The sequence below is a fragment of the Hermetia illucens genome, chromosome 6 (assembly GCF_905115235.1).
Source record: "Hermetia illucens chromosome 6, iHerIll2.2.curated.20191125, whole genome shotgun sequence".
Taxonomy (NCBI): domain Eukaryota; kingdom Metazoa; phylum Arthropoda; class Insecta; order Diptera; family Stratiomyidae; genus Hermetia; species Hermetia illucens.
The window spans coordinates 57,087,885-57,114,070 of record NC_051854.1 but is presented as its reverse complement, the minus strand read 5'-3'; the positions used below and the strand labels follow the sequence as shown (position 1 = coordinate 57,114,070).

The 26,186-nt window shown below is 41.6% G+C and overlaps 1 protein-coding gene across 15 annotated transcripts in view; it reads right to left on the bottom strand.

The window, feature by feature from the left end:
* LOC119658683 (TLD domain-containing protein 2) overlaps nucleotides 1-26,186 on the bottom strand; it is a 357,611-nt gene that overhangs the window by 179,099 nt on the left and 152,326 nt on the right. For 11 of the 15 annotated variants that reach the window (XM_038066248.1, XM_038066249.1, XM_038066250.1 and 8 more), the window contains exon 3: nucleotides 24,967-25,427. The exons of 3 other annotated variants lie outside the window; for them this stretch is intronic. In XM_038066248.1, the coding sequence (XP_037922176.1) occupies nucleotides 24,967-25,427 (461 nt within the window). Of the gene's footprint in view, nucleotides 1-7,323; nucleotides 7,778-24,966; nucleotides 25,428-26,186 lie in introns of those variants that run through there. One more of the 15 variants, XM_038066258.1, reaches the window with a different exon arrangement.

Genomic DNA, 26,186 nt, shown 5'->3' with positions numbered 1-26,186 from the left:
TACAAGGATGGACTATCGGAGCGACAGTTTGGATTTCGTCAAGCCCACTCAACGATCGACGCCGTAGACGTTGTTTTGAAGCTGGCTCGAGACGCGATGTCGTCTAAAAAATGCTGGACATCAAAAATGCGTTCAATACCGCAAGCTGGGAGTGGATAAAAAGTTCACTGGCTAACACGGGTGTCCCTAGTTACTTGACTAAGCTCCTCAACAGTTACCTTTCGGAGAGGACACTTTGGTACGACACGGATGAGGGATCCAAGCAGTACACCGTCACCGCAGGAGTACCACAGGGCTCAGTGTTGGGTCCTCTCCTGTGGAACGTCATGTACAATGGGGTCCTTGTCCTTCCCGTGCCAAAGGAGGCCACGATAATCGGTTTCGCAGATGATCTAGCTGTGGTTGTCGTCGCGAAAGAACCTGAAGACGAAATGTACGCTAACGAAACCATTAGCGCCATAAAAGCGTGGCTGGAGATGGTTCAGCTTGATCTTGCGGAACAAAAAACGGAGGCGGTTTTGATTACCAATCGTAGGAAGAGGAATACGATTAATATTCGCGTTGGTGGTCACGTCATCACTTCGAAGCCGGTTATCAAATACCTGGGGGTGATGATTGACGCTAAGATCAATTTCAGGGGACATCTGGACTATGCCTGTGAGAAAGCGGCAAATACCAGCGTATCATTAGCGCGGATGAGGCCTAACATTGGAGGTCCAAGGTATAGTCGCAGATTACTTGTGGCCGGAGTGGTTCGCTCCACACTATTATACGCGGCACCAGTTTGGGAGGAAGCATTAGCGTGTGAGAGTAATCGTAGGAGAGTAAATATGACTTACCGCTTAGTGGCGCTAAGGGTGTGCAGCGCCTTCAGAACAATATCAGGCGAGGCAGCGTGTGTTATTGCGGGAATGATCCCGATAGACATTCTGGCAAGTGAGACACGCTGCCTGTACGAGACAAGGAAAATGAATCCTCTTGAAAAGGATGCAGAATGTCGAAAGGCGGCAAGGCGGGAGTCGCTGGAAAAGTGGCAGAAACGGTGGGATGACTAGCAGAGGGGTCGCTGGACCCACACTTTGATTCCCCGTATTGAAGAGTGGATCCAGCGACGACACGGTGAGATTAACTACCATCTGACGCAATTCCTGTCAGGACATGGCGGTTACAGGGGGTACCTGCACCAATTCAGGCTGGATGATTCTCCCTTGTGTCCTGAATGTGGTTGCACACCTGAGGACCCGGAGCATGTTATGTTCCACTGTCCACGATTTCTCTCAGAAAGGAGGAGTCTGGAAGACTCCCTGAAAACCACTCTAAGCCCGCAGAACATCGTCCGGGAAATGTTGAAATCGGAGGGAAACTGGTGTGCGGTGAACACCGCCATCAAACGAATACAAGAAGAACTGACAAGAGCGGAGCGCGCAAGGAGGACGCGAAGAACGGAAGGCGTGGTCGCGTAAAGCACAGTCCACCCCGCGAAGTAATGCTTTGCGGCGGTCCCGCGGGGAAGGAAAAAGGAGAAAGTGGGGGTGGTTTTAGTGGGTGAGAATCCCACACGCTGCTGCAACCTGGCGCGGCAGTGTCTTTCTAAGATTTCCACCTCCATCCATAAAAAAAAAATAAAAAAAAAAAAAAGACAGACGGACAGACAGACAGACGGACGGACAGACAGACAGACATACGGACAGACAGACATCGAATCGATTCTAATAAGGTTTTGTTTTACACAAAACCTTAAAAAAACAATCCACAAAGCGAGCTATGCAACCCTTAGGGTTACCAAGTAAGCGGTTGATCAACCGAGATACTTGGCTTTGGAATGGCGATGTCCGAATGGAGGTCCGTGGAAAGAAACGACTTTACCATACATTTCTCGACGGTAGAACACTGATCAATCAACAAATTAACAAGAATGTCAATCGAACAGCAAAGAAAATTATTGTTGTTACCCGAATGGTCCATTACAAAGACCTTTACGATAAATTGGACACTCGGAACGGTTTAATCAACTTCGATCAAGATCGACTTGTCAAAAGCCAACGGCAACGCATCGATCGACAAGCAGATTTCAAAAGAAGAATTTGTTCATCCCCCGTTTCCACGAGCACTGCCGACATTTGAAGCAATTCCACCTGTCAGCGCCACTGAAGTCGAAGAAGCAGTAAAACGAATTAAATCGAGGAAAACAACAGGACTTGACGAGATCGCAGCTGAGCTCTGGAAAGGGAGAAAGGGCGAAGAAGGTACCCAACACCGGGGCTCAGTGATTTCTCAATTCGGTCCAACTGAACAAACGTCCGATCAGGTTGTAATCCGATACCATGAAGATTTCTCAATTCATTCTTGACAACCGTATTAGTGACAGCGTTCAAATAACTGCGAATCAAGACGGGTTTGTCAAGAACTGCGGAACTACTGACGGGGGAATTCCGTGAGAAGCATTGCCCTCTCTACAATGCATTTCTGGATTAAGAGAAGGCGTTGGACCGTATGTCACACGAACTCATCTAGAACGCTCTGCAACAATACCTAATGCCAGAACAACTCGTGTTTGTGATCCAAAAATTAAAAGCCAAAGTGTGGTATCGCGGGAATATCAAAACACATCCGTGTCTCTGTCGGTGTTCTTCAAAGAAGTGCCCTCCCACCACTGCTTTTTGTTTTTGTCAAGCGTCCCACACACTATTTTATCATCATCATCAACGGCGCAACACCCGGTATCCGGTCTCGGCCCACTTTAATAAAGAACTCCAGACATTCCTGCTTTGCGCCGAGGTCCACCAATTCGATATCTCTAAAAGCTGTCTGGCGTCGTGGCTTTCGCCATCGCTCCATCTTAGGCAGGGTCTGCCTCGTCTTCTTTTTCTACCATAGATATAACCCTTATAGACTTTCCGGACTGGATCATCCTCATCCATACGGATTAAGTAACCCGCCCACCGTAATCTATTGAGCCAGAGTTCGCAATTCTTCTTGCTAAGAACCCAAGTCTCCGAAGAATACATGAGGACTGGCAAAATCATTGTCTTGTACAGTAAGAGCTTTAACCCTATGGTAAGCTGAAATAGGCTCTGTTAGCTGACAACAACCGTGCGCGGATTTCATCATCGTAGCTGTTATCGTTTGTGATTTTCGACCCTAGATAGGAGAAATTGTCAACGGTCTCAAAGTGGTATTCTCCTATCCTTATTCTTCCTGTTTGACCAGTGCGGTTTGATGTTGTTGGTTGGTTCGTCTTCGGTGCTGACGTTACCACCATATACTTTGTCTTGCCTTCATTGATGTAGAGCCTAAGATCTCGCGCCGTCATCCCCTTGTCGTAGACCGTTGTTGACGTCGAATGGTCTTGAGAGTGATCCTGCTGCTTTTATCTGGCCTCGCACATTGGTCAGGGTCAGCCTAGTCAGTCTTATCAATTTCGTCGGGATACCGAATTCTCTCATGGCCGTGTACAGTTTTACCCTGGCTATGCTATCATAGGCGGCCTTAAAGTCGATGAATAGATGCAGACTGCTTAATGCAGATGTTTTCCTAGCGTCCCATAGGAAAGTTGCAACACGGTCTCAGATTCAATCTGAAGAAAACAAAATTTTTGTCAATCGACCCCAGGGAAACAGGCACTATGACTGTCAGTGTCAGTGACCTACTAGAACTGTGCAATTTAAATAGTTAGGATTGATGCTGTGAGCGTATGGTGAACTGCTCTCTGACATTGTTTGAAGCAGCGTTCAACAACTGGCGCTCTTTGTGAACAACAGATCAACGGACGTCTCAAATCCACAATCGATATAAGATTATATCGATCGTGAAAAAACTACAAGAGCAGCGTCTTCAATGATATGACTACGTGAAGAAGGGAAGGAAGTATCCCGGTAGATGACAGAGAAAATGGTTGACAATTGTAGCACACAGACAACGATTAAACCTTCTAATAAACAACCATCGCGACTGCAACAGATCTCGAATATTACCAGACATGCTGGCTAACGCTGCTGAAGAAGTGTCAATGGTAATTGTTTTTATTGAAACTGGCCTTGTTATGATGCCAAAAACGTAGAAGAACAATTACCTCAGGCAACCTTCTTTCTAACTTGAGACTTTTTTATGATGGTAGCCGATACCAACCTGATATTGAAGTTCCTTGTTAAATGCCGATGAGGTGCTGCCTATATGCCTACAACCAAAAAAGAAGTCAAAATTAGACATAGCATGAACACCCATATTATACCGAAAGAGCTGAGAAAACCCTTGGTAAATGTGTACCTTTGGACGGCAAAAATGTTGGCAAGCGCGCGTGTCCAGATACCTCAGTGGTTACAGCACAAGGCTATCGTATGGAAGGTCGCGGTTGAAATCTCACTAGTGGCATTGGGATTAGTATCGCGATTTGACGTCGAATGCCAATCGACTCAGCTGTAAATGAACACCTGAGCCAAATCAGGCTAATAATCCCCGGCGACCGCAATGCTGGCCACATTGCCTCCTATAGGGTACTGTAATCCTGCATTGTCCCGCTACGGCTGTGAATGAAGTGCTGTAAGACACTTCCAGGCTCGGATCCAATTAGATTGTTGCGATTATTATTATTATTATTATTTCCGAGTTATCACAATCTCGGCAGATGCCGGATTTTACCTAATACTAGCACTAAGTGCCAAGGATCTAGGCTTGGACAATCCTACTTACTTAAAAACTAAAGGGACGCCCGTGGTGGTGGCCGGTAGTAGGTCAATGGGAGAATCCATCGAGTACTCCCCGCAACATCGAGCACGTATGCAGAATGGTGTACTTCTGCATGGTTTGAACCAGACTGTGCGAAAGTCCCAGGATATCAAGGGAAGTCGTGAGGGATTTAGGTACAATACCTCTAGCTCGAGGAGTGACAGAGTTGGTTAAGATCCTTCCCAGCGGGTTAGGACCGGCCCAACTAGATGTTTTACTACGAGGATCAACGAGGGGAGCTGGTCCTACTTCGCCTTCTGGTTAAATCCAATTTGGATGCTTTGAATACGGCAAAACAACAGTATAGATCATGTGCAAAGCCCTATGTTTACGTTTCGCCCAAGACCAATGTTGTTGCGTTACACCCTTGTGTGGAGTGGAGTACATCAAGGGCCTAAATAAATCCTAAATGCCGGATCCATGCTATAAGGACTGTTTGGCGAAACGTGGTTTGCAATGGACGCTTGATACCTACAATCGACAAGGTCATCGATGTTTGATCCTTGAAAAAATTAGAAAGGATTTTGTTCCAGGTCAGAGAAAAAAGTGGGTCAGCTAGCTTTCGGTATTGCTTCGGATACATTTGAATGAGGGACAGAAATGTCAACACCATCAACAATAAATTGCTCGAATTGTAATCAGCTTAGTCGCCGGATGTGGTATGGAATCATGACCAAATAAAATTCTGCAAGTAATTCTTCGTTAATTCCACCAAAGCGAAGGGGAAATTCAACTCGAACCGACAGCCAATTACTTGTGCATCTAACTATTTCCGGAGGAACTACGCCAATTTCAATCCTACTATCCTTCACTTAGAAGTTAAAGTAGCTAATAACGCACAGGGATTGGAAATCATTCATCGCCATCATCACCAGCGACGTAAAAACAGGTGTTTGGTCTAGGCCATAGTAAAGAACTTCAGACATCTCAGTTTTGCATCAGGGTTCACTAATTCGAATCCTTAGCAGCTACCAAGCGCACGGGACTATAGATTGGTGCAGGATTTAGCACGTTTACTTTTTATACCATAAGTATTGCCCCTATAGAGTCTCCAGGCTAGATCAGTTCAAGCATATAAATCAGATAATCTATTACTTCAGCAATCCATATTGGATCTAGGCCTTGAAGTGTGTTAGAGCACTTCATTCAAGGCCGTAACGGTACACTGTGGTCAACATTGCGCTCGCCCGAGATTATTACCCTGATTTGACTCAGGTACTCATTCACAGCTGAGTCGACTGGTACGGACGTCCTAAAAGTTTCTACGAATTCGTTCCTGGCTCAAACTTAAGATACTTCGGAAAAATCTTCCCTCAACGGGAAGTCTACATATTTTCTCAATTGAGGGAGTATTCTTTCAGTTCCAAAAGCCTGCAAGAAGCACCAGCAGGAAATCGTCTGAACGCTAAATCTCAGGAAGCCGAATATTGGGTCTAATATGTAAGGTCTGCATATTCACACTTCATGTTCCTTCCACTTCCCCCACCAATCTATTTAAGAGAGGATAGGAGTAGCAATTGCGACCAGGTACACAGCAACTGGTACGAAAATTTTAAAGAAATGATAAACGAGTAGCCTCTGTCCAAGCATCTGCCAGGTACCATCAAATTCAAGGGATTACGAATTTGTGAATAAACAAATTTAATTTTATCATGCTCCAATGACTCACTATTATGACTATTCAAGGATGATAGGAGCTTCAAACGGTCCAAGCCCTTCCGTTAATTAGTAAATTTGTCCTTCTTCTGAGCATCTTTAACAATTAGTTAGACCTCGTGCGCTGTCAATCAATAATCGAAGTGGTTCTCTTTGAAAGTAAACTTTTTAACTGAGTAATAAAGGAGAAAAATAGAAACGTCTGAACGGGAAAACTAGCTAAGTTGAACAAACGGGAAGTGGGAAAGCAATGAATGAAGATTTTGTACTAACAATCAGAAACCATGAACTGCACGTAATATAATGCAATTACAGTGAGAAGGCCAGGAGGAACCAATTGTTTTTACGAATAAAGAATGTTTCAGCGCCACCAGTAGACTTGAAATTTGGCAGTCTGGTTTCGGTGGATGAAAATGCTCAGACTTTATCATAACAAGTTACATCATATAGACCAAGAACAGAAAAACTAGGATTAGGCAGTTTTTATCTCAAAAACTTTAAATTTCGGTTGTCAATTTTACCACAAAGCCCGTATAATACGCCGGCGAAAGGATATATTTGGTAGGTAGCAAACAAGCATGTAACGAAATGATAGCCTAAGTCGAGCAAATCTTGATCCTGTTTCAAAAACGGAAGACTTTTCCAAAATATCCCATTCCAGATATATGATTTCAACTCCGACCTGAAATTTACAAAATGTAATGCGAATTGAACCAAATTTATGATGCAAATCGCACCAAATTTTATATGCTCAAGGAAGTCCGGTTTCATTTATCGCCAAAAGTCTCAACCGATATCGGACTTTACCACCTTCTGCATGCATTGAAGCTCGCTGAACTTAGGTTTTCTTTATTCATACTTGCAAGCTATCTTTACGATTCCAGTTCAACCGTGTGTAAACCTTACCAACTACAGTAAATCCAAATATACAAAGAAAATTACTTTTTCCACATTTTCACCGAATCGTGTGTTTAAGCTCGCAATGAATATCAACCGAAAAGTATCTGATAAGGCAGGCGCAAATACAGTCACGAGATATTACCTCACGTTAGCGTTTTATTACGAGTGTGTGAGTATATAAACTTGGAAAAATAAATCACAGAACTAATGCGTCACTGATCATTTCTGCTTTCGCTATACGAAAATATGCGCGATTTATCCATATAGGGAATTTCATTTAAACTTTTTTTTGCAATTGCACTGAACTAATTAGATATTTTCCACACCTTTCACGTAGTCAACATGCACGATACCGGGGAAGCGTGAATAATGCAACATAATTAAAATTGCATTGGAATGTTGGAGTACAACTGCTGCAGTAAATGTAGCGACACTTCATGCCCGATTGAATCTTTCCACACTATATAGCGGCTTCGATTGATTCTGTATGCATTTGGGAGAAAAGAACGATACAAGATACAAGGATAAGAAGATAATTTATATTTAAAAGTTTATACAACTCTTTATGGCACTCGGAACACGACTAATATAACGGCCTTCGACTAAAGTATATTTCGAGATAAATTATCTTTCCTCCCGTTTATGTGTACATTCAACGTACATCATCCCCCTATCTTTTGATATTCGGTGTTTTGTTGTCTTTTGTTGTTCCTGGCCATATCATGCAAAGTAAATATATATCTATACATATTAATAAATTTATTTAAACAAGTGTGACAGGCCAGCCTAAAGTTGTCTCCTTAATTTGCTACAAGACTTGAAAATATTTTATCTTCGCCAAGTAGATATTTATAGTTGTACACATTTGGGGAGAAATAATAATGAGCAGCAGATCATTATCAATGCAAAATTTCATTTCGCGTGAAATTGCAAAGTACATGAAAAAACAACATATGGCGTTAAAATATGAAGTTATTATCGGAGTGAGAAATTGGTGATATACGCCAGTTGCGTAAATGAACTGTAAACCGAGTTTGACCAAGTAAAACTAGATAGCTTCATGCAACACGGATCAGACAGGCACAGTTCAACTTGCATAACCTGACCATAAAAAGCCAGGATGAGGTCTAGAATTTCACATTTTGTACCTTACCTTGTAACATCTTCCTGAGGGGAAGCAAATGTAAAATTAACTATAAAAGAACGGACCAATATCTCTAATTAAACATCCATCATAATTACGTTCAGTTGGAATCCCTATCCACTCCCTTGCCGCCTATGATCCAGGATATCCTTTCTTCGTATATAAAGCAAGGAAACCAATGCCAATCTTTGATATGCTAATTATGCAATAGTCAACTGAAAAATAGAAGTAAAAATGCAAGGACTGCTGCCTATTGTCGAGCACGAAAGGAGATGCACAGATTGAACAAAAAGATACGACAAAAATTAGAGCTTTAATTCACATCGCAATCAACTTCAGATGCTCTGCCTTCCAAAAAATCACAAAATTTCACAGTGACTACTACAAAAGGTTCACAGTCACTACCTACAGGCGGTATAAATGGAAATATTTGCATTTGATTCCCCTACCCCAAGGTGACAACACCCTCACAATTTCGTGCCCAGGTTTGAAATCCCCCAAAACCAATAAAGCCTGAAGTGACAAAGAAATGTACCCACTTTTGTGAATTCGGCAGTGAAGTGACATCCAACCATATGTCAATGTTCACTCTTCATGAATGCAGAAGTTTTTTCCACTTCTTCGAAGTTTGTAAATGCTTCCATAGTTGACTGCGAAAATCAAGATTCAATTTGTCATCCAACTTCATTGGATTTATAAATTAAATCATCATCATCAACGGCGCAACAACCGGTATCCGGTTTAGGCGTATCTTAATAAGGAATTCCAGACATCCCGGTTTTGCGCCGAGGTCCACCAATTCGATGTCCATAAAAGCTATTTGGCGTCAGGAGACCTACGTCATCGCTCTATTGCAGGCAGAACCTGCCTTATCTTTGTCTACCATAGATCCTTACAGACTTTCCGGGCTGGATCATCCTCATCCATGCGCATTAGGGGTGACCCGCCCATCGCAACCTGTTGAACCAGATTTTATACACAACCAGACAGTCGTGGTATCGTTCATAGATTTCGTCGTTATGCAGGCTACGGAATCTTCCATCCTCAAGTAGGGGGCCAAAAATTCTTCAAAGGATTTTTCTCTCGAACGCGGCTAATAGTTCGCAATTTTTTTTTTTTGCTAAGTACTCAGGTCTCCGAGGAATACATAAGAATTTGTACAGTCAAAGCTTTCACCCTATGGTGAGACGTTTTGAGCGAAAATATAAATGCAAATTCCAAAAACAGAAGTGATCGCAGCGCATAGATGAGGAAAGCGGGTAGTTTGCTGATCATCTAAGGTAGCCGACTAAGCAGTAACAAGTGGGCTGAGTCTTTGTTCTAATGTGCAGAATTTAGCTATCCATTTTTCTGGATTGTAATCTTGATTGCACTGACATTGAAAGGCTTTTAAAACATTGTTTAACATGCCAAGCCAGCACGTTTTCCACCAACTTGGATGTTTTTCAACTCATAACAACTGCTTCATCTCTGACCGATTCATGGATCTTGACCAAATGGCTCTGGATTCCGAAAGGGAGCCAAGTAAGGTCGGACTGAAGATAAATACCAATAGAGCCAGGGTTGTCAATCTAACGGGTCATCGCACTCTCCATATCTGGTTTAACGGAGAAAGTACCGAAAGAGTCGATCAATTCGCATATCTTGTTAAAGCTGTTTCTATTAATAGATCAATTTATATATCTAGGAAGCGTTGTTTCTCTTAACGGCGGCACCGGAATGGATGCTGCTCAACGTATTAGCAATTAGTTTCTCCTTTTGCTAGTCTATCACACGCATTTTTCTCCAAAGCGGTTGCACTGTTTCACAGGAATTTACTGCCCAACCCATGCAAATAACATGCTGACGTCATAATTAATTAACTGCATCTTAAGCCATGCAAATGACATGCTGACGTCATAATTCCATTCATGAGCATATTTTCTTTAAAAATTGAGGGGTCTGCATCCACTTGGCCCGTACCAAATGGGAAGCAACTTACTGCCTCTTTTTTCCTCCACGGACACCTAGTTCAGGGCTTTGCACCCAAACTTAAAAAATATTAGGCAAAGATGACTTTACGGTTTCTTACCAGGGTAGAGCAAATCGTCAGACGTTGCCTCATCACTACCCTAGAAACAGTGTGACCGAAGCGGCTCGAAGATGTTAAATGCTCTTTTATATAATTCGCAGAACACAACATGATTGGGTGGCTGCTAAGCCCTAAACGGGGGGCGGATTTACGTTTAATATAATTCGCAGTAATGTCGTGTTCTGCGAATTATATAAAGGAGCATTTAAAATCTTCGAGCCGCTTCGGTCAGGTTACTCCCAGGGCAGAGGTGAGACAGCGTCTGACAATTTGCCTCTGCCCTGGTAAGAAACCGTAAAGCCGTCTTCGTCTAATATTCGTTCATGAAGATAAAATTATTTGTGTAAATAACTCTTTCGAAAATAAAACGCAATTGAATTTTTTAACAAGGAACACGCGGAACTGTCATGCATAGGGAAACACAAAACCTTCTATACCTGAATCGTCCGACTTCCCGACACCCGAAATGAACACATGAAATACATATAAACTTTTTTAAAGACATCTACTTTTATGGAAAGTCATCTTCTTCAGAGGCTCCTGACCTAACCTCACTTCACCTTCAAAGGCTATCATTATGATAAATGAATTTCTCTGGAGCTGACTTTTATAAATCTATTTAAATTTTCGTTCTCCAAATTGAATGAATAGTCAAACTATTTTCTTTGTACCTCATGGTGAAAGTGATAATATAGTTTTCCTATCAAGAATTGGAAGGCTCAACCGTCACAGTCGGGAGAAAATGACGGTTATTGACTTTTAGTTTCTGAAAATAACAATTATCAGAAATCCCCTCTTGCAACACCTCATTTTCCTACCGAGGTCAAAATTTAGGTACCTAACAAACTTTGATAATATGAAAATAATTTTATTCAGTGAAAGCAGCTGTGCACTCATTTCTGTATTTACCAACAGCTCATGACCACCATTATTCTGACTTTTACCGTCATTTTAATTGCTATAGTAGCAGCGGATCGAGCAAGTTGTGTGACAAATGCACTCGATTGTGAACGCTCTGGAAAAGTCGGCCATGACATTGAAAAAGAATTTTTGGCAGCTGCCAAAAAATGCTTTTCAAAGCCAGTGAGTGGAAGTCAGGTGTAGAATTGCCAACAAAATCTAGTTTAAGGGCCTTTAGCGGCCGAATAGCAGGAGTAGCACATAGAGTGACACTTTCTCACGTTTAACGATAAACCATTTGTCGAGCACCAGCGAACCAGAGTGTCTAGATTAGATTGAAGGGAAACACAATCCATAGGCGACGATATCGCGGAAAACAGCTGAAGGTCGTCGGCATAGAGCAAACAGGGACAAGTAACGAGGGGGAAAGGTCGTTGATGAAAAATAAAAATAACAAAGGGCCGAGAATAGATCCCTGTGCGACGCCAGAGAAGGGGGCGGAGGAGCAGGAAGTGCAACTGTCAAAAGAGACGCGGCAGGATCGGTTAGAAAGGTAACAGGCAAGCCATAAAACAAGTGGTATGAGAACGCTTAGAGACGAGAGTTTGGATAGAAGTATCTTGTGATTAACAATGTCGAAGGCTTTAGCGAAATCAGTGTAAATGGTATGTACTTCTTGCCGTGAATTTAGACATTTGGCGACAAAGGCAGTGGACCTACGTTTAACAAAGCCGTGTTGTTTTTTCATTATGTGGTGGCCAAAGTGGGCGGACATACAGTCGCTGACACATCTTTCCAAGATTTTGGAACAGGAGGAGAGGAGAGAAATGGGACGGTAATTCTCGGCAAGCGTACGATCGCCATTTTTGCGAATGAGGATGATGAGAGCCTCTATCCACAAGCCTTCTAGGCTTTTGTTGAAAATAAGAGATAGGGGAAGGGAGATGGACTTACCAGTTTTGAGCAAAAAGAGGTTCGGAAGACCATTGTAGCCAGGACCGACATTGCCATCAGGTTTACCAATGAGGTACTCGACAAGGAGAGGGGTAAGTAGGGGAATGATAAGCGATGCGGGGCAGGCTACATCCACTAGCGGGAGGGATTCGGAGGAAGGAGGGGGAACATAGACTGAGGAAAAGTAGCGGCAGAGTAAATCACAAGATAGTTGGATAGGAGAAGAGCCAGAGAATTTAATAGACGGAGGAGATAGCTGAGCAGAACAGCGAGAGTTGCGAATGTGGGACCAGAAAGCTTTGAGGTTTCCGCGCTTTAGTGAGACTTCAACACCGGCCAAACATTCGTTTCTGGACTTACGTATTAGGGATTTAACCGAGAAACGCAGAGATTTGGAAAAAACTAATTCAACATAGGTTCTAGAAGTCAGAGTGGAGAGTGGAGTTGGGATATCTGAGCATGGAATTCGAGAGCAAGATGAGCATGAGGGGATTGGGAAAGGCAAGGCATAGGAAGGTTAGAGAGGACAAGGTGAAGAATGCGATCTAAGTGGTTTCTAGAAAGGTTAAACTGGAGGGCGGCACAGGTGTACATAAAAGTGGATAGAGGTAGGGAAGAGTGGGTGGAGTTATTAGGGAGGGAGGGAAGGCCAAGAGTAGTGGGCCAGGAGAGCATGGGAAGATAAACGTCGCCGCAGAGGATGAAAGGAAGTGAGAGGAACAAAACGATTAGGAGAGAAGGCGGGCTGAGGCAGGGACAATATACGCATGATATGATAAATGGGCATACGTTTGGCGGAATGACTCGTATGATGACAGAATCGTAGGTGGAGGAGGAGGAGGAAAGGATGATTTCGGCACGGAAAGAGGACTTAACAGCTATTAGGGCACTTCCGCCGGTTGCCTTGCCAAGCGCAGCGCAGTCTCTGCCACAACGAAAGACAGAGTAACTTTTGAAGGGCTCGGACTTGTAGCACTGAGCGAGGGAACAAATCGTTACTGAAATATCGATATTTGCAAGATTAATAAATATTACTAGCAAAAAGAAAAGGCAAGCCTTTGTTATTTCAAATGTTCTCGAGTAAGTGTGTATTACAGACAGATAGATGCTCTACCGATTTAAATTATCTTTTGTTTAAAGCTAAACTTTGAAAAACACCTAAATGGGAATAGAAAAGTTTTCGCTGAATCACTAGTAGCCGCGAGCAATTGTGTGTATTAGGACGAACTAGTTAAACTTGACGTCTGCACTCTTGTGGTGGGGGAACAGCCCTAAGCAGCCATTCAGTCTTTGAAATACTAAAGCAAGAAAAGTGAATAAACCGAAATGAGCTTCGAATTTGAGGAGTTCCGAATAGTAAATAGTTACCTGGAAACTCGGGATACCACACACAAAATGCTTTTACGACTTCCTCAGTCAGTTTGCTGCTATTCCTTTTGTTTAACCGCGTGACCTGTCCTTTCTTACTGATCCTACACTTCAAAAAACTTTCATTACTGACTGCCCTTACTAATTGGATAAATCTATATTTCTAGCCTTAATCAAAGACGAGTATACGAAGCATTCGTTGCTAAAAGAAAGTACAAAAGGAAATAATACGAAATGCATATAACCTTGATGTCGATTAATGGTACTTGTCTTGCACATACTGTTTGGAGTATAATATATTAATGAAACAACCGACAAAAACGCAATTCATTGCCGCTGCATTCAAATAAACAACAGTCCCAAGCTATTAACTTCCATTTGAAACTAATTACAAAACCATCATCAATTAATAAAAATTAAATATTTCATCGACTTAACAACTCGGTCTTAGGACAGGTCCCTATTCGCCGCAGCCAATGCAGTAGCACTTGATACGCAACAAAGGCCCACATCCATAACCTTCATTAACCGAAACCGATAAATTTATGAAATCATCATTAGATAACAATAGCATGTTACACTAATGCAGGTTACGGCTGGTGTTACGTTACACCAGAGCCAAAGTTTCATGAATTGCAACAAATGCTTTTTTGCCGTGTCTTCTCCACAATCTCAACAATCGGCACCCAGACGCTCAGTGGCTCAATTTTGAGCTTTGCATAGAAGCTTGCCGACATAAATTGTTCAATTGTGCAACTCCAAGTTGGCCAGCAAATAATCATCATCGCATTCATGCTGAAGATAGATACAAATAGAGACGATGGAATGAAGACCAATAATAGCAGCAACAATGAATGGAATTCTTCAAATGGAACCCCCTGAAACGTGGAAAAATCGAATGCAATGTTTCGAAAATTTTAAAAGTATTCAATTCATCTATATTAAGTGTTTCGCCACAATCTGACTTTTATAAGTTATTTAGCTTTTGTTATTATAGTTTGATAGTTTCACAATGGGGGTCTTAACTATGTTGGGTCTTAACTTTGGGATGGGAGACAAATTCTTGAAATCTTTTCCTCAAATGTGGAATCTGAATTCTTCTACCCTTTACTTGAAATTAAAGGGAAAAAAGTTTGCTTTGCTGGAAAAAATCCCAAGCATTGATACTGACAGATTCCTTAACTCCCGTAGATACTCAAATTCAACTACCAACAACTGCCTATACCAACAGCTTAGGGTGTTTTTTTATACTAGGATAAGTTTTCCGTTACTAGGAAAAATTTTCCGTGTCAGAAGGTTCGTAACCTTCCAAAGATCCTTTAAAGCTGCTTAGTCAGAGTGTAAAAAAATCAAGCCTAAAGTCAAGTGATTTATACATTGAAGTGAACGTTTTTTTAATGGAATCTTGACCTCACCCTTAAACTACACAAATTTCAAGCTACCATAAAATTGCAGTACAAGGCCACGGATTCAATCGTCAAATAAGATTATTTTCGGTTAAAATAAAAAGCTAAATTGCTAAACAATTATGATTCCGATATTACATACATATTTTTCCACATGTTTTTGCTACATTCACCTCATCAATCTTCGGCCGTACATGTAATGCAGAGTTAGAAACTCTTTTTCGCGGCTAATGAAATTGACCATGTTAAAAAAAATCGTATTTCCCCTAGCGATCATAATATTATTCAGGTATGTCAGCAATGAAAATGACGATGGACTTCTGACTAACAGCGTGACTTCATTCACGACAAATTTTTCTTATTGCAAATTGGGCCAGGCCCATACTGTCCTTCTCGACTCTATTTGGATTGAGAATGAAGGTAGAGCGTAAAATACGCATGAAAATAATATTTTCTGATAGTTGAAGCATAGAAAAATGGATTTCCCAATATTTCTGAAGGAAAGGGGAATTTTTTATTATGAATTTCTACGGAACTCAACTATTTCAATTGAGAGTTACTGCAGATTCACACGTTTTACTTGTTTCATTTTTATTAATGCTTGGTAGCCTTACGAAGTCTTAACCTGAATAAAACCCAACATTAAATCTTACAGTATTTCAACTTGTCAAAGTTGACCATAGCTTCAACCAAATTCGGTTTCTTTGCAATTAAGGTCAAATGTCGTGATGGAGTATACTAGTGGTGCGTAAGATAGAAAAGTAGATCATAGATCTGATGTTTACAGCATTACGTCCAATAATTTCAACTTTAAATTGGATTGGATTAAGAAAAAGATTGGCTGGATTGAAAAAATCCCGAGTCCGTCATCCACTTGATGCCCGAATGGTCTTTTTTCCCTACCTACCACCTAGGAACCCCATCTGATCACGCTGCTCCCAGGAGAGGATTAATCGCTACCCCTGCCCCAGATGAAACCGCTAGTGGCCGGTTTTTCAATAACGTCAAGTTCGATAGCTTCATTGCACACAAACATCATCAGTTAATATGATGTGCCAAGTAAGCACTCAAGATATTGGAAAACACCACAGCAATACACAGCGCTGTTTGAGAGCAGCAAATATTGAAAACTGTCAAACAGACCCCGTGGTGTTGTCTAATCTTCAAAGTTACAACGCGTTGCACCATCAAAAATTGACGGGTAAACTTAAAGATGTTTTTAAACTTTTCAATCCGCCAAGAGACCTTACTGGTACCATACCACCTAAAGATGATGTACGACTTGAATGCGGGTGTATAGAAATATGCATCGCGTTTCTTTCTTAATCCTCCTCTAGCTTTCACGCGTTGATGCTATTTAGTCTGAACAGAGATTGGGTAACAATATCTCTGAATTCCATATCCATCCCCAATAAAATAGATGAAAGCAAAATAGAGTTTATTTCAGGCTTCTTGTATGGATGGTTAACGTGGGGTTAACTGCTCGTCGCTTTAAAATCACAAGAGTTCCGAGATAAGATTCGAAATAAGGCTGATTAATTGTCATGATCAACTGGGAACAAGGTTCAAAAACCCAATTACGAATTTTATAGCATCCAAAAAAGGCACCCGACGCATTGCACAGCATAAAATTGGTTCATTTTAACCCAATTGCTTAATGTAAAGAGACCCACAGAAATACGACAGGAGGGCACAATCTGAACAAAATAACTAATGACAATGGCCAGGAGTTGGTGCACTTTACTAGGAACAAAAATTTGTTATAAACCCGTCATGCTGCGTCATTAAATCTGACTACGGCCACCCTGTCGGTGACACTGTTGCCTAACTCTTCTAAAATACGGAAGAGGAAGGCTAAGGAGAAGGAAACTTTAGTCGCAAAGGAGAAGGGACTACAGGCTTGCCTGTCAGAATCTTTTCCTCCGCCTGTATCCGGAAAAACGGAAGAAAGGGAAGTGGTAATGTGGACGGAACTGGTCCAACGCCAGTGTATGAAAACAGATCCATGCACCTCGGACTCCGTGAACCTGGAAGGCCTTCTAGCCGACGACAACGGAAGGCACTACGAAAGAAGGCGAACATTTTGGGAATAGAAGTTGCTACACCACCAACCGGAACTTTCGGCAAAGCTGGCAAAGTTGCAGGACTGTCCTTTCTGGTTCAAGAGCCATGATTTCGCTTTAACAGAATCTGTGGTATTGGATCAGTCACGGGGATTAGGATCTTCTTCGATGAAAGATCCTCGAGACCGACAGCTTACGTTCTGATGTCAAAATTGTTAGAGGCAACCATGCTGAGACAATCCTGTTGACTTGTTGCGGTCAACTTACAATACCAGGTTAATGGTAAGAGGAGAAACGTCATAGTTGCCTCTGCTTACTTACCCTATGATTCTTTGTCCCCTTCGCCGACGCAAGAACTAAGGGATCTGGTAGTGTATGTAGAATTAAGTGGCCTTGAACTTTCAATAGGTTGTGATGCAAACGCTCAGCATATTTGTTGGAGCAGTAGCAAATTCAATCGTAAAGGAGAGAAGCTGTTTGATTTGATCACTTCAGCTGGTCTGACAACCGCAAACGTAGGGTGCGCCCCTACGTTCGTGGGGCCAAGAAGAAGTGAAGTAATTGATCTAACAATCTGCACTTCAAAGTTGTTAGAGTTGATTAGAAACTGGCAAGTGCTAGATGAAGTCTCACTCTCAAATCACCGTTACTTAGAATTTAGTCTAACTATTGCGAACAACCTGTAATACAAAGACGGAATCCTAGGAAAACGGATTGGACAACGTTCAATGAACTTCTTGGCGGCAAAGTTGAACAACCTAGGCGACTAAGGACTCTTCTGGCAATAGAAGATCAATTGAAAACTCTGAATCGCACACTTTTAGAGTGCTTTGAAGATACTTGCCCTATTTCCCGAGGCCAAAGTGGTAAAACAGTTCCATGGTAGAACCGAGAACTGTAAATACTCAGGAAACCAACCAGACGAATTCTAAATCGTGCTTGCAAAAGCAATAAAAATGAAGACTGACTAAACTTCCGGAACTCACAACGTGAATATAAGAGGCTCGTAAAACGTTCGAAGCGAGACTCTTTTCGAGCATACTGTGAAGAACTGAAAGGTGAAAGAGAGACTTTCAGGCTGTGCAGAGTCCTTAATAAGGGTGAGTCGGCCAAGTTAGACTCTCTTAGAAAACCGGATGGTACTTTCACGAACTCCAGAGTTGAGTCTATACAGACTTTCTTGGAAGTACACCACCCGGGAGAACAGGTCTCAGAAGTGAGGGGAAGAGAATTGGCGTTTTCTGCAAACCTTTCAATACGAATGTGTTGCAAGGGGAATTGGGACACTGCGAGAGCTTTTGTTACCAGTGAAAAAGCGAGAGCTGCCATACTATCATTTGAACACTTCAAAGCCCCTGGCGTGGATGACATCTACCCAGCGTTGCTAAAGGAGAGTATAGAGCACTTTGAGCAACTCCTAAGAATTATTTTTCGAGAATGTCTTGCTTGTCTTGAAGAGGTAGTCTTCACATCAAAGCCTGGGAAAAATGGCTATTCAAATCCAAAGAACTTCACGCAAATCAGCCTAACATCATTTTCGCTGAAATGTCTGGAGAGGCTGGTTGTAGAGATAAAGATGAAACGAGCTCTCACAGCTTATGGGCTGTGTAGGCGGACCTTTGCCTCGACATGGGGACTTAGGCCCCAGGTAGTAATATGGATATATGTTGCTACCATTAGACCGATGTTCGCTTACGCTTATGCGTAGTGTGGTTGATTAAGGTGAAACAAAAGAATTTTCGCTGTAAACTTGCCACACTGCAAAGAACTGTGTGTCTGGGTATCATTGGTGCCATGGGCACCACATCCGGTGCAGCTCTGAATGCATTCCTCAATTTGCAGCTCTTGGATTTGCTTATGCAGATACGCTTATGCTTATGCAATGAGAGCTTCTCATAGACTAATTCGATTAAATCTATGGGAAAACAATGGCCGTGAGGGCCACAGAGCATTGGAAGAGTCATTGGGACTTGGGAACTTATTTGGAAAATCTTATCAAAACACTTGCGTGGAACCTCCGCCATTGTTGAAATTGCAGCTTATGTGGCAGCCTATGTCTTCGATTAAAGTTCTCTGCTTTACTAATCTTTATGCAAGGCATGAGACTCTGTTGTGGATTAAGTGTCTATGAATGGGCTAAGCCGAACGCAGCCGGGAGTTAAAAAAACAGACTAAAGAAGACATAATTCATCGTAGAGAGGAACAAAAAGGTACTTTAGATATCATGGATGATAGCAACATCCTTTATGGACCTAGCGTGTGTGTGTGTGTGTGGTGAGGAGAAGCTACAGCTTCTGAGCACTCAGGCCGTGTTGGCCCATTGTACTCGCGTCCCCCGTCTAACGGAATATTCCGGATTCGTTAACGTATCGTAGGATTTCCGTTAGTGGATGTGATGCTACCCGTCGTAATTGGAGAACATCGGCACCAAAGATTTGATGCCTGATACGTCCATAGGCGGGGCATTCACATAGGAAATGCTCCGTGGATTCCGCTTCCTCATTACAGGAGGGACACGTATCATCTTCGGTAATTCCTATTCTGAACATATGCCCAGCTAGTGAATTATGGCCTGTCAGAATGCCCACAATACACCTGCAAGTCCTCCTGCTTTTCGACAGGATAAACTTTGCGGTACGTATGTTGGGTTCTGGCAGGAAAAGTTTGGTGTGTCGAGCAGCATTAAGGCTCTGCCACCTGTCAGCACTCATAATTCAGTGTGAGCTAAACCGATAATTATATATTTTTCAATAATAAATTAAAGGATTTTTCAGCGAAACTCGCGTTTCTCACTTCAAATTGTTCCCAAAAAGTGAGAAATTGTTACCTGGGGAAAGTGATTATGAATAATGGAAGAACTTTGATTTTTTGATGTCGGATGATCCAACACGCAATTCTACTTTTTTCCGAGACTTTTCCGAATAGGCCTAGATATATATATAAAATATATCACTATATATCACTGCGATTTTTGTTTTTAAGTTTGGGGCACACACTTTGAGTCCTCACTCCACCGTATTTCACCCGATATCAGATAAATATGACTATATTCTGCAAAAAAAAACTTTGCTTCCTCCTTTCGCAAATATGGGAAGATCCCCTTGAGCCCAATATGAAATGATGAAACTCGTTGGATGCCTAGCGCTCTCAGATCACGTATTTTCACCAAATTTCGTGACGACCTTCGAGGGGCAGCATATTGGACGTCGAAGCTTTTTATGAGGAAAACAACGACTTAACCTCTAATCATGCGATCCAGCAGCTAGCGTATCTAGACAGGACGTGTCCTGCATAGCACAGACGAAAGTATTCATACGATGCAGCACTGAATATGTCCGCATCGTAGCCAAGAACACACGCCTCCCAGCTTGAATTTTATAGCGGAAGAAAATTATTGTCCTTATACGCCGTTGCGCGGTTCCCAATGGAGCTTTGTTAAAAAAATTCGTTATACAGGGTGCGGCAGCATAACTTCGGAAAATATTTATTTATTTTTTATAATGTAGGTACATGTCTAAAGTTTTTACTTACATTATTTTGAAGATCAAATCTGTTAGGTGACGTCCTCCATTCTCCATACATTGCGTAAACCGATTTCTGGCGTTTGTCATGACTCTTGTTAGCATAGCCGGTGTTATGTTGGCAATTTCTTCTTCGATGTTGGTCTTCAAATCTTGTAGGGTTCTTGGACGGTTCACATAAACACGGCATTTCAAAAAACCACATAGAAAAAAATCACAAGGGGACAGATCGGGAGAGCGTGCCGGCCATTCCAAATCGCCTCTGGAAAGTGTTCCCTCAAAACAGCCATCATGCTCTTGAAGTGTGTGCTGTTGCACCGTCTTGTTGGAACCAAGTGTCCCCCAAATCCAAATTTTCTAGCCGTGGCAAAAAAAAATTCTGTAGTATGTTTACATACCGGTCCGAATTCATTGTCACTGTAACCTCATTTTCCTCAAAAAACCAGGGACCAATAATTCCAGCTGAGGAAATTACACACCACACTGTGACTTTAGGTGAATGCAAAGGCTTTTGATGCAATTCTCGAGGGTTGGTGTCAGCCCAGTAGCGCATGTTTTGTTTGTTAACCGACCCACACAAATGAAAATGGGCTTCATCGCTAAAAAAAAAAATAGCACCCTCGGGAACGACATCAAGAAGAAGCTCACACGCGTTCATCCGAGAATTGAAGTCACGTTCTGAAAGTTCCTGCACTATCGCCATCTTAGAGGGATGAAAATGAAGATCATCACGAAGAATTCTTCTAACAGAACGATCGGATAGTCCAAGGGCAGATGCGTGTTTGCGCGCAGAACGCCGTGGCGATCGCAACATTGACGCTCTCACTGCTTCAATGTTCTCAGGTGATCTAACGGGCCGAGGGACTCCAGTTCTTCCTTTTGTCGCACTTGCAGTTTGTCTGAATGTAGTGACCCATGTAACAATTGATTTGCGGTCTGGGACGGGAGCCAACGGGGCTAAATTAAAGCGATTCCGAAATGCACGCTGTGTTGCAATAACCGAACATCCGCTTGAAAAGTAAACCTCAACGGCAAAGGCACGCTCCTCACTATTCCAACGCATGATGGCGACTGAACCGTGTCGAGACAAAACTTTACAGTATCCTCTCTTGAACGAGACCACTAGCGCTCCGTTATGACATCAACCAACTGAGTGGCGCGCATTTTAAAAAAGGAAGTTATGCCGCACCCTGTAGTATCAATGATTTCATCAATACAAACTTAGGAAAAAATAATGCATGTAAAATTAGTATTGACTGCAACTACCATTCTTTCTGCATGATATTGTCATTATTCGTTCATTTATCCAAGCTGATGATAAATTCACCCCTGAAAAAGGAATTTGGAACACCAAGAAGACAAAGCCAGAAATTTCGCAGCCCACCTGGAAGAAGTATTCAAACCAATCGATCGGCAAATGTCATTTGAATTTTGAATCGGATGATCAACCTAAGTAACCTGCAAACATCCTTAAAGAAATTCAAAATATCATTCAGGAAAAAGTCAACCCCAGAAAGGCTCCAGGGTATGATTTATTCACTTTTCTCATGTTGAAACAGCTGCCAGTGAAAGCCCTCAAATCGCTGTGCTATATCTTCAATGCAATCTTGAGAATCGGATATTTCCCAAATTATTGAAAGAGTTCAATTATAACAATGATTCCGAAACCTGGAAAGGATGTCTCTCAATTTACATCGTACAGACCGACCGATTCTTCCCACAATATCGAAAGTATTCGGACCAGTTGGAATGCAATTTACTTTTCTCTCTTGTGGTCCACGGATTCCTCTTTTTGGGTTAAACACCCAAGTTTATCAAAAATCTTGACTGACGGTTTCGTCCAGGTTCCAGGAACCCAAAAAAGGAGGAGTCTATTGACTACAAGAGAGGAAGTAAGTTGCTTCCCAAGTGGCCTGGTCCGTCATCAAGTGGATGCGAACTCAGGACTCCCAGTATCCTCAACAAAGAAAATTCAATTCGGCTTGGTCTAGGTCTGAACTTAGGTCGGATTTCTTGAACGAAGCCTTCAGCCAAGATTTTTGAACCAATTCGAATTTAGGAAATTGTACTGTACATTATCTACAAGGCAGATTTTCATGTTACTGTTGACGATTCCGCAATTTTAAATTCACATAAAGGCCCGAAACTATCTTCTCTGTACCGGGAATTGCATCTAGGGGAAATAGAAAAGCGGTTTCACATGGAGAGGCTGAAAGTCAACGAGTCGCACTTTGCGAAAAGGAAATTGCCCTCAAGAGTGCTATACCTCAATACAATACAATACAAAAATACATCTCAATAGCAGACTCACCCGGAAACGACACATAAAGGCAAAAAATCAACAACTCAAATTTAAGTTCAACCATTTTTTGTGGATGCTTCACAAAAAGTCACAGCTTCCTTTGAACTGTAAGTTGTTGATCTACAAATCGGTGCTTAAGTCTATATGGACTATGAGGCTCTGTCAAACCATTCAACATTACTCTGCTTCAGCGGTCTCAGTCTAAAATTCTGAGATGCATATCCGGCTCTTCCTGGTATTACCGGAAAGTTGATCTCAGTAAAGACTTAGAGACCAGAACAATAGTGGAAGAAATTGAGAGAGACTGAAGAGTCACCTCAACACAATAGCCAAGAGAATATTGTCTCACCGGAAATTCAAGCAGCTGAAAAGGTTTGACCCCCTGGACCTCAAAAAGTCTGCAATAGCATCAGTTTAAAAAATTTTGTTCTTGCCAACATTAGCATGGAATTATGTAAATAATTTACTGGATTTTAAGATTTGAAATCTTTTTGAAGCTTCCAGTGTATGATTGGAATCAAATAAAAAATATTTATTCAGAACAAAAAAAAACTACTCTTCACAAATTTTAAAATATATTCTCTAAAGTGACCGATAAGCATTTCTCCTATCTCCGCAGTCAATGGTTGACAGCGCACAGGTCACGCGTGTCTTCCTTGCCTTCTTCCGTACCTTTTCCTTTGGTTTTTTTGAAGTAAAACCTTGACACCGAGGACCTTTTACAGTTGCTTTGAATACTGAGCAGTATAATGACGTTGGTAAATGCTTCCCATCGCAACCAGGTTTGAGATGGCGTGACACAAGTCATGCTAACATGATTTTTGACAAACTCATGGGATGACAGAGACGTGAGGTGCAACCGGCTACCAGGGGTCCAAGGGAAACAGTATACATATATATGAGTACACATCTCTTCTTCATTTCTTTGAAAAGTATAGAGCATTTCCACCGCCTACTTCATATTGTTGTTTCTTTTTCTGTTTGATTTTCAATGCGACTATACTCTAGTTTCATTGTCAGTGTACCAAATGAAATGGAAATGATAAACCTACAGTATCGGAACAGCACAAAGGCAAACATAAACATCCATGACAACCAGGTGTTCGAATCTGAGGTACCAAGATCGAGAGGCTGATGTTCGGTCTCCTTAATCATCGCATCTTACAAGCAAGAGACCGTAAGTTGAAAATGGGAAGAGTTAGGAGGTTTAGCACCCTCACTCCTAGTAATGGATGAGAGTAAAAATTGGGAAATTTGCTTGTAATCAGATAGCGTTTCAGTTTTTTGGCGCACTGTAGAAAAGAAGATATAGATCGGATATCTGTTGAAAAGTGCCCTCAAGATTAATGCCCGCCACATGGAAAGGATCCCGAGTAAGTAATTATAGTGCGACTAAGCTATAATGCGCAGCTGTCAGCGTTAGGTACTCAGTGGAAAATTCCAAACATAAAGTGTCTTTTGCTGCTACTGAACTCTTACTAAACAAATCTTGATTGAGAGGTCAACAAAGTGCTGTCAAACGAATACAAGATAACCAAATATTTTCTCAATAGATTCGAGGCGACCCAAGTAAATTGCATCTTTTCACAACGATCATTGTTTTGTTAACATCTCAAAATATAAAAGAAAACAATCACGGCTACAAATTAGCATCATTCAAGACTGCCTCCGCATTCATTTAGTCAATTTAAGACACTTGCCCACCTCATACAAAGTTCACACGAAAAACAAGTTAATCATCGTGTCCAAATGGCTGCATCGAACCTAGCCAAACTTAGAGCTTCTAATTGCCAAAATTCAATTATCAGTCTGCGAAAAATATTTATATCAAACATTGATAAGGCAAACATTATGTTCCAACTCATAAATGAATCACAAAAAACACAAATTTCGATCATTTCGGGTTATTTTTTTTTGTGACGTTGTTTATCCAAATAAAAAAAATAAAATTTTTACCTCTGTTTCTCTGGTACAAAAATATTCCACCATGAATGTCTCTTCTGTCTATTGAACATCACTTCGTCGGGTCCCTCCATGAGGGTGTCCTCCTTAAGAATATCACCACCGGTTGAACGTTTTCTTTGTTGTTGCTGTAGCTCTTGAACTGATAAAATTTGTGATGCATCCTCGAAATTTTTTCGACGTCTACGCTCCAATTTGTGCTGCCAAGACGTGCTGAAACGTCTTTGACGTGTTTCTTTGGTAACTGTTGAAATGTATGCAACTTTCTTTTCGTAGTGCAGACTTTGATTTGATTTGTTGAGTGTATCCTCATCTTGTGAATCAAAGGAATCATTGTTTTTGGTGCGTGTGATGATTTCAGTGGTGATTGTCGTTGCATCGTATGGCGGGAGACCATCGTACTTTTCTGTTTTCATAGCATATTCGTAGGTAGATGCGTTTTCTTTGTTGCTTATCTGTTAGAAGTAAGATTGACGAAGATGTTTAGGGCCCTGATTTGATAACCAAGTTTAGAGTTTTTTTTTCTGTAGGAGGAAACAGGTTTGCGAAGCCTTTCGATTAGTGTGACATATTGGACATTCGATGACCTTAACGATCAAACACCAGACTATACTGGAACTTCAGTTTTATCACCGGGAATTATGCGGAAACCAATTGTTCTATCGAGTTTACCAAAAATGAACTTCGATGAACTGTAGATTCCCGGAAAATAACTTAGTTGTGTTAACTATAGGAACCAAACTGATTTATTTGTCAAATTTCCACAAGATTTAGTGAAAAGACCCTCAATAACTTGAAGGAGCTAATTTCAAGCTTTTCCATATTGGCCAGTAAAATTTGCGGAAACCAGGTTTTCCAGCGAATATAATGAAATTGAATTTTACTGATCCTAGAAAACTGATTCCAGGCTATTCTCGAATGATAAGAGGAAAAGATCTGGATAAGTGAGAACCCTTCGGTTCATCCACCAAAAGAGGAAGATCGTCTACATTTCAAACTTTTATGACTTATACACGTGTCCATAAGGCCCACCTGAATATGCTTCGGAAACTCACAAAATTATATTACGATGCAACCTACTTTTCTTGATTTTTTACATCATCAATTACTCGATGAAAGTGAAACTTGCAAAAAACAACAACGCTCAAACGGTTTATCGTAATCTTGTTGAGTTTCCTCCTACAGAAAAAGGTGTTAACACCTTCTAATCTATC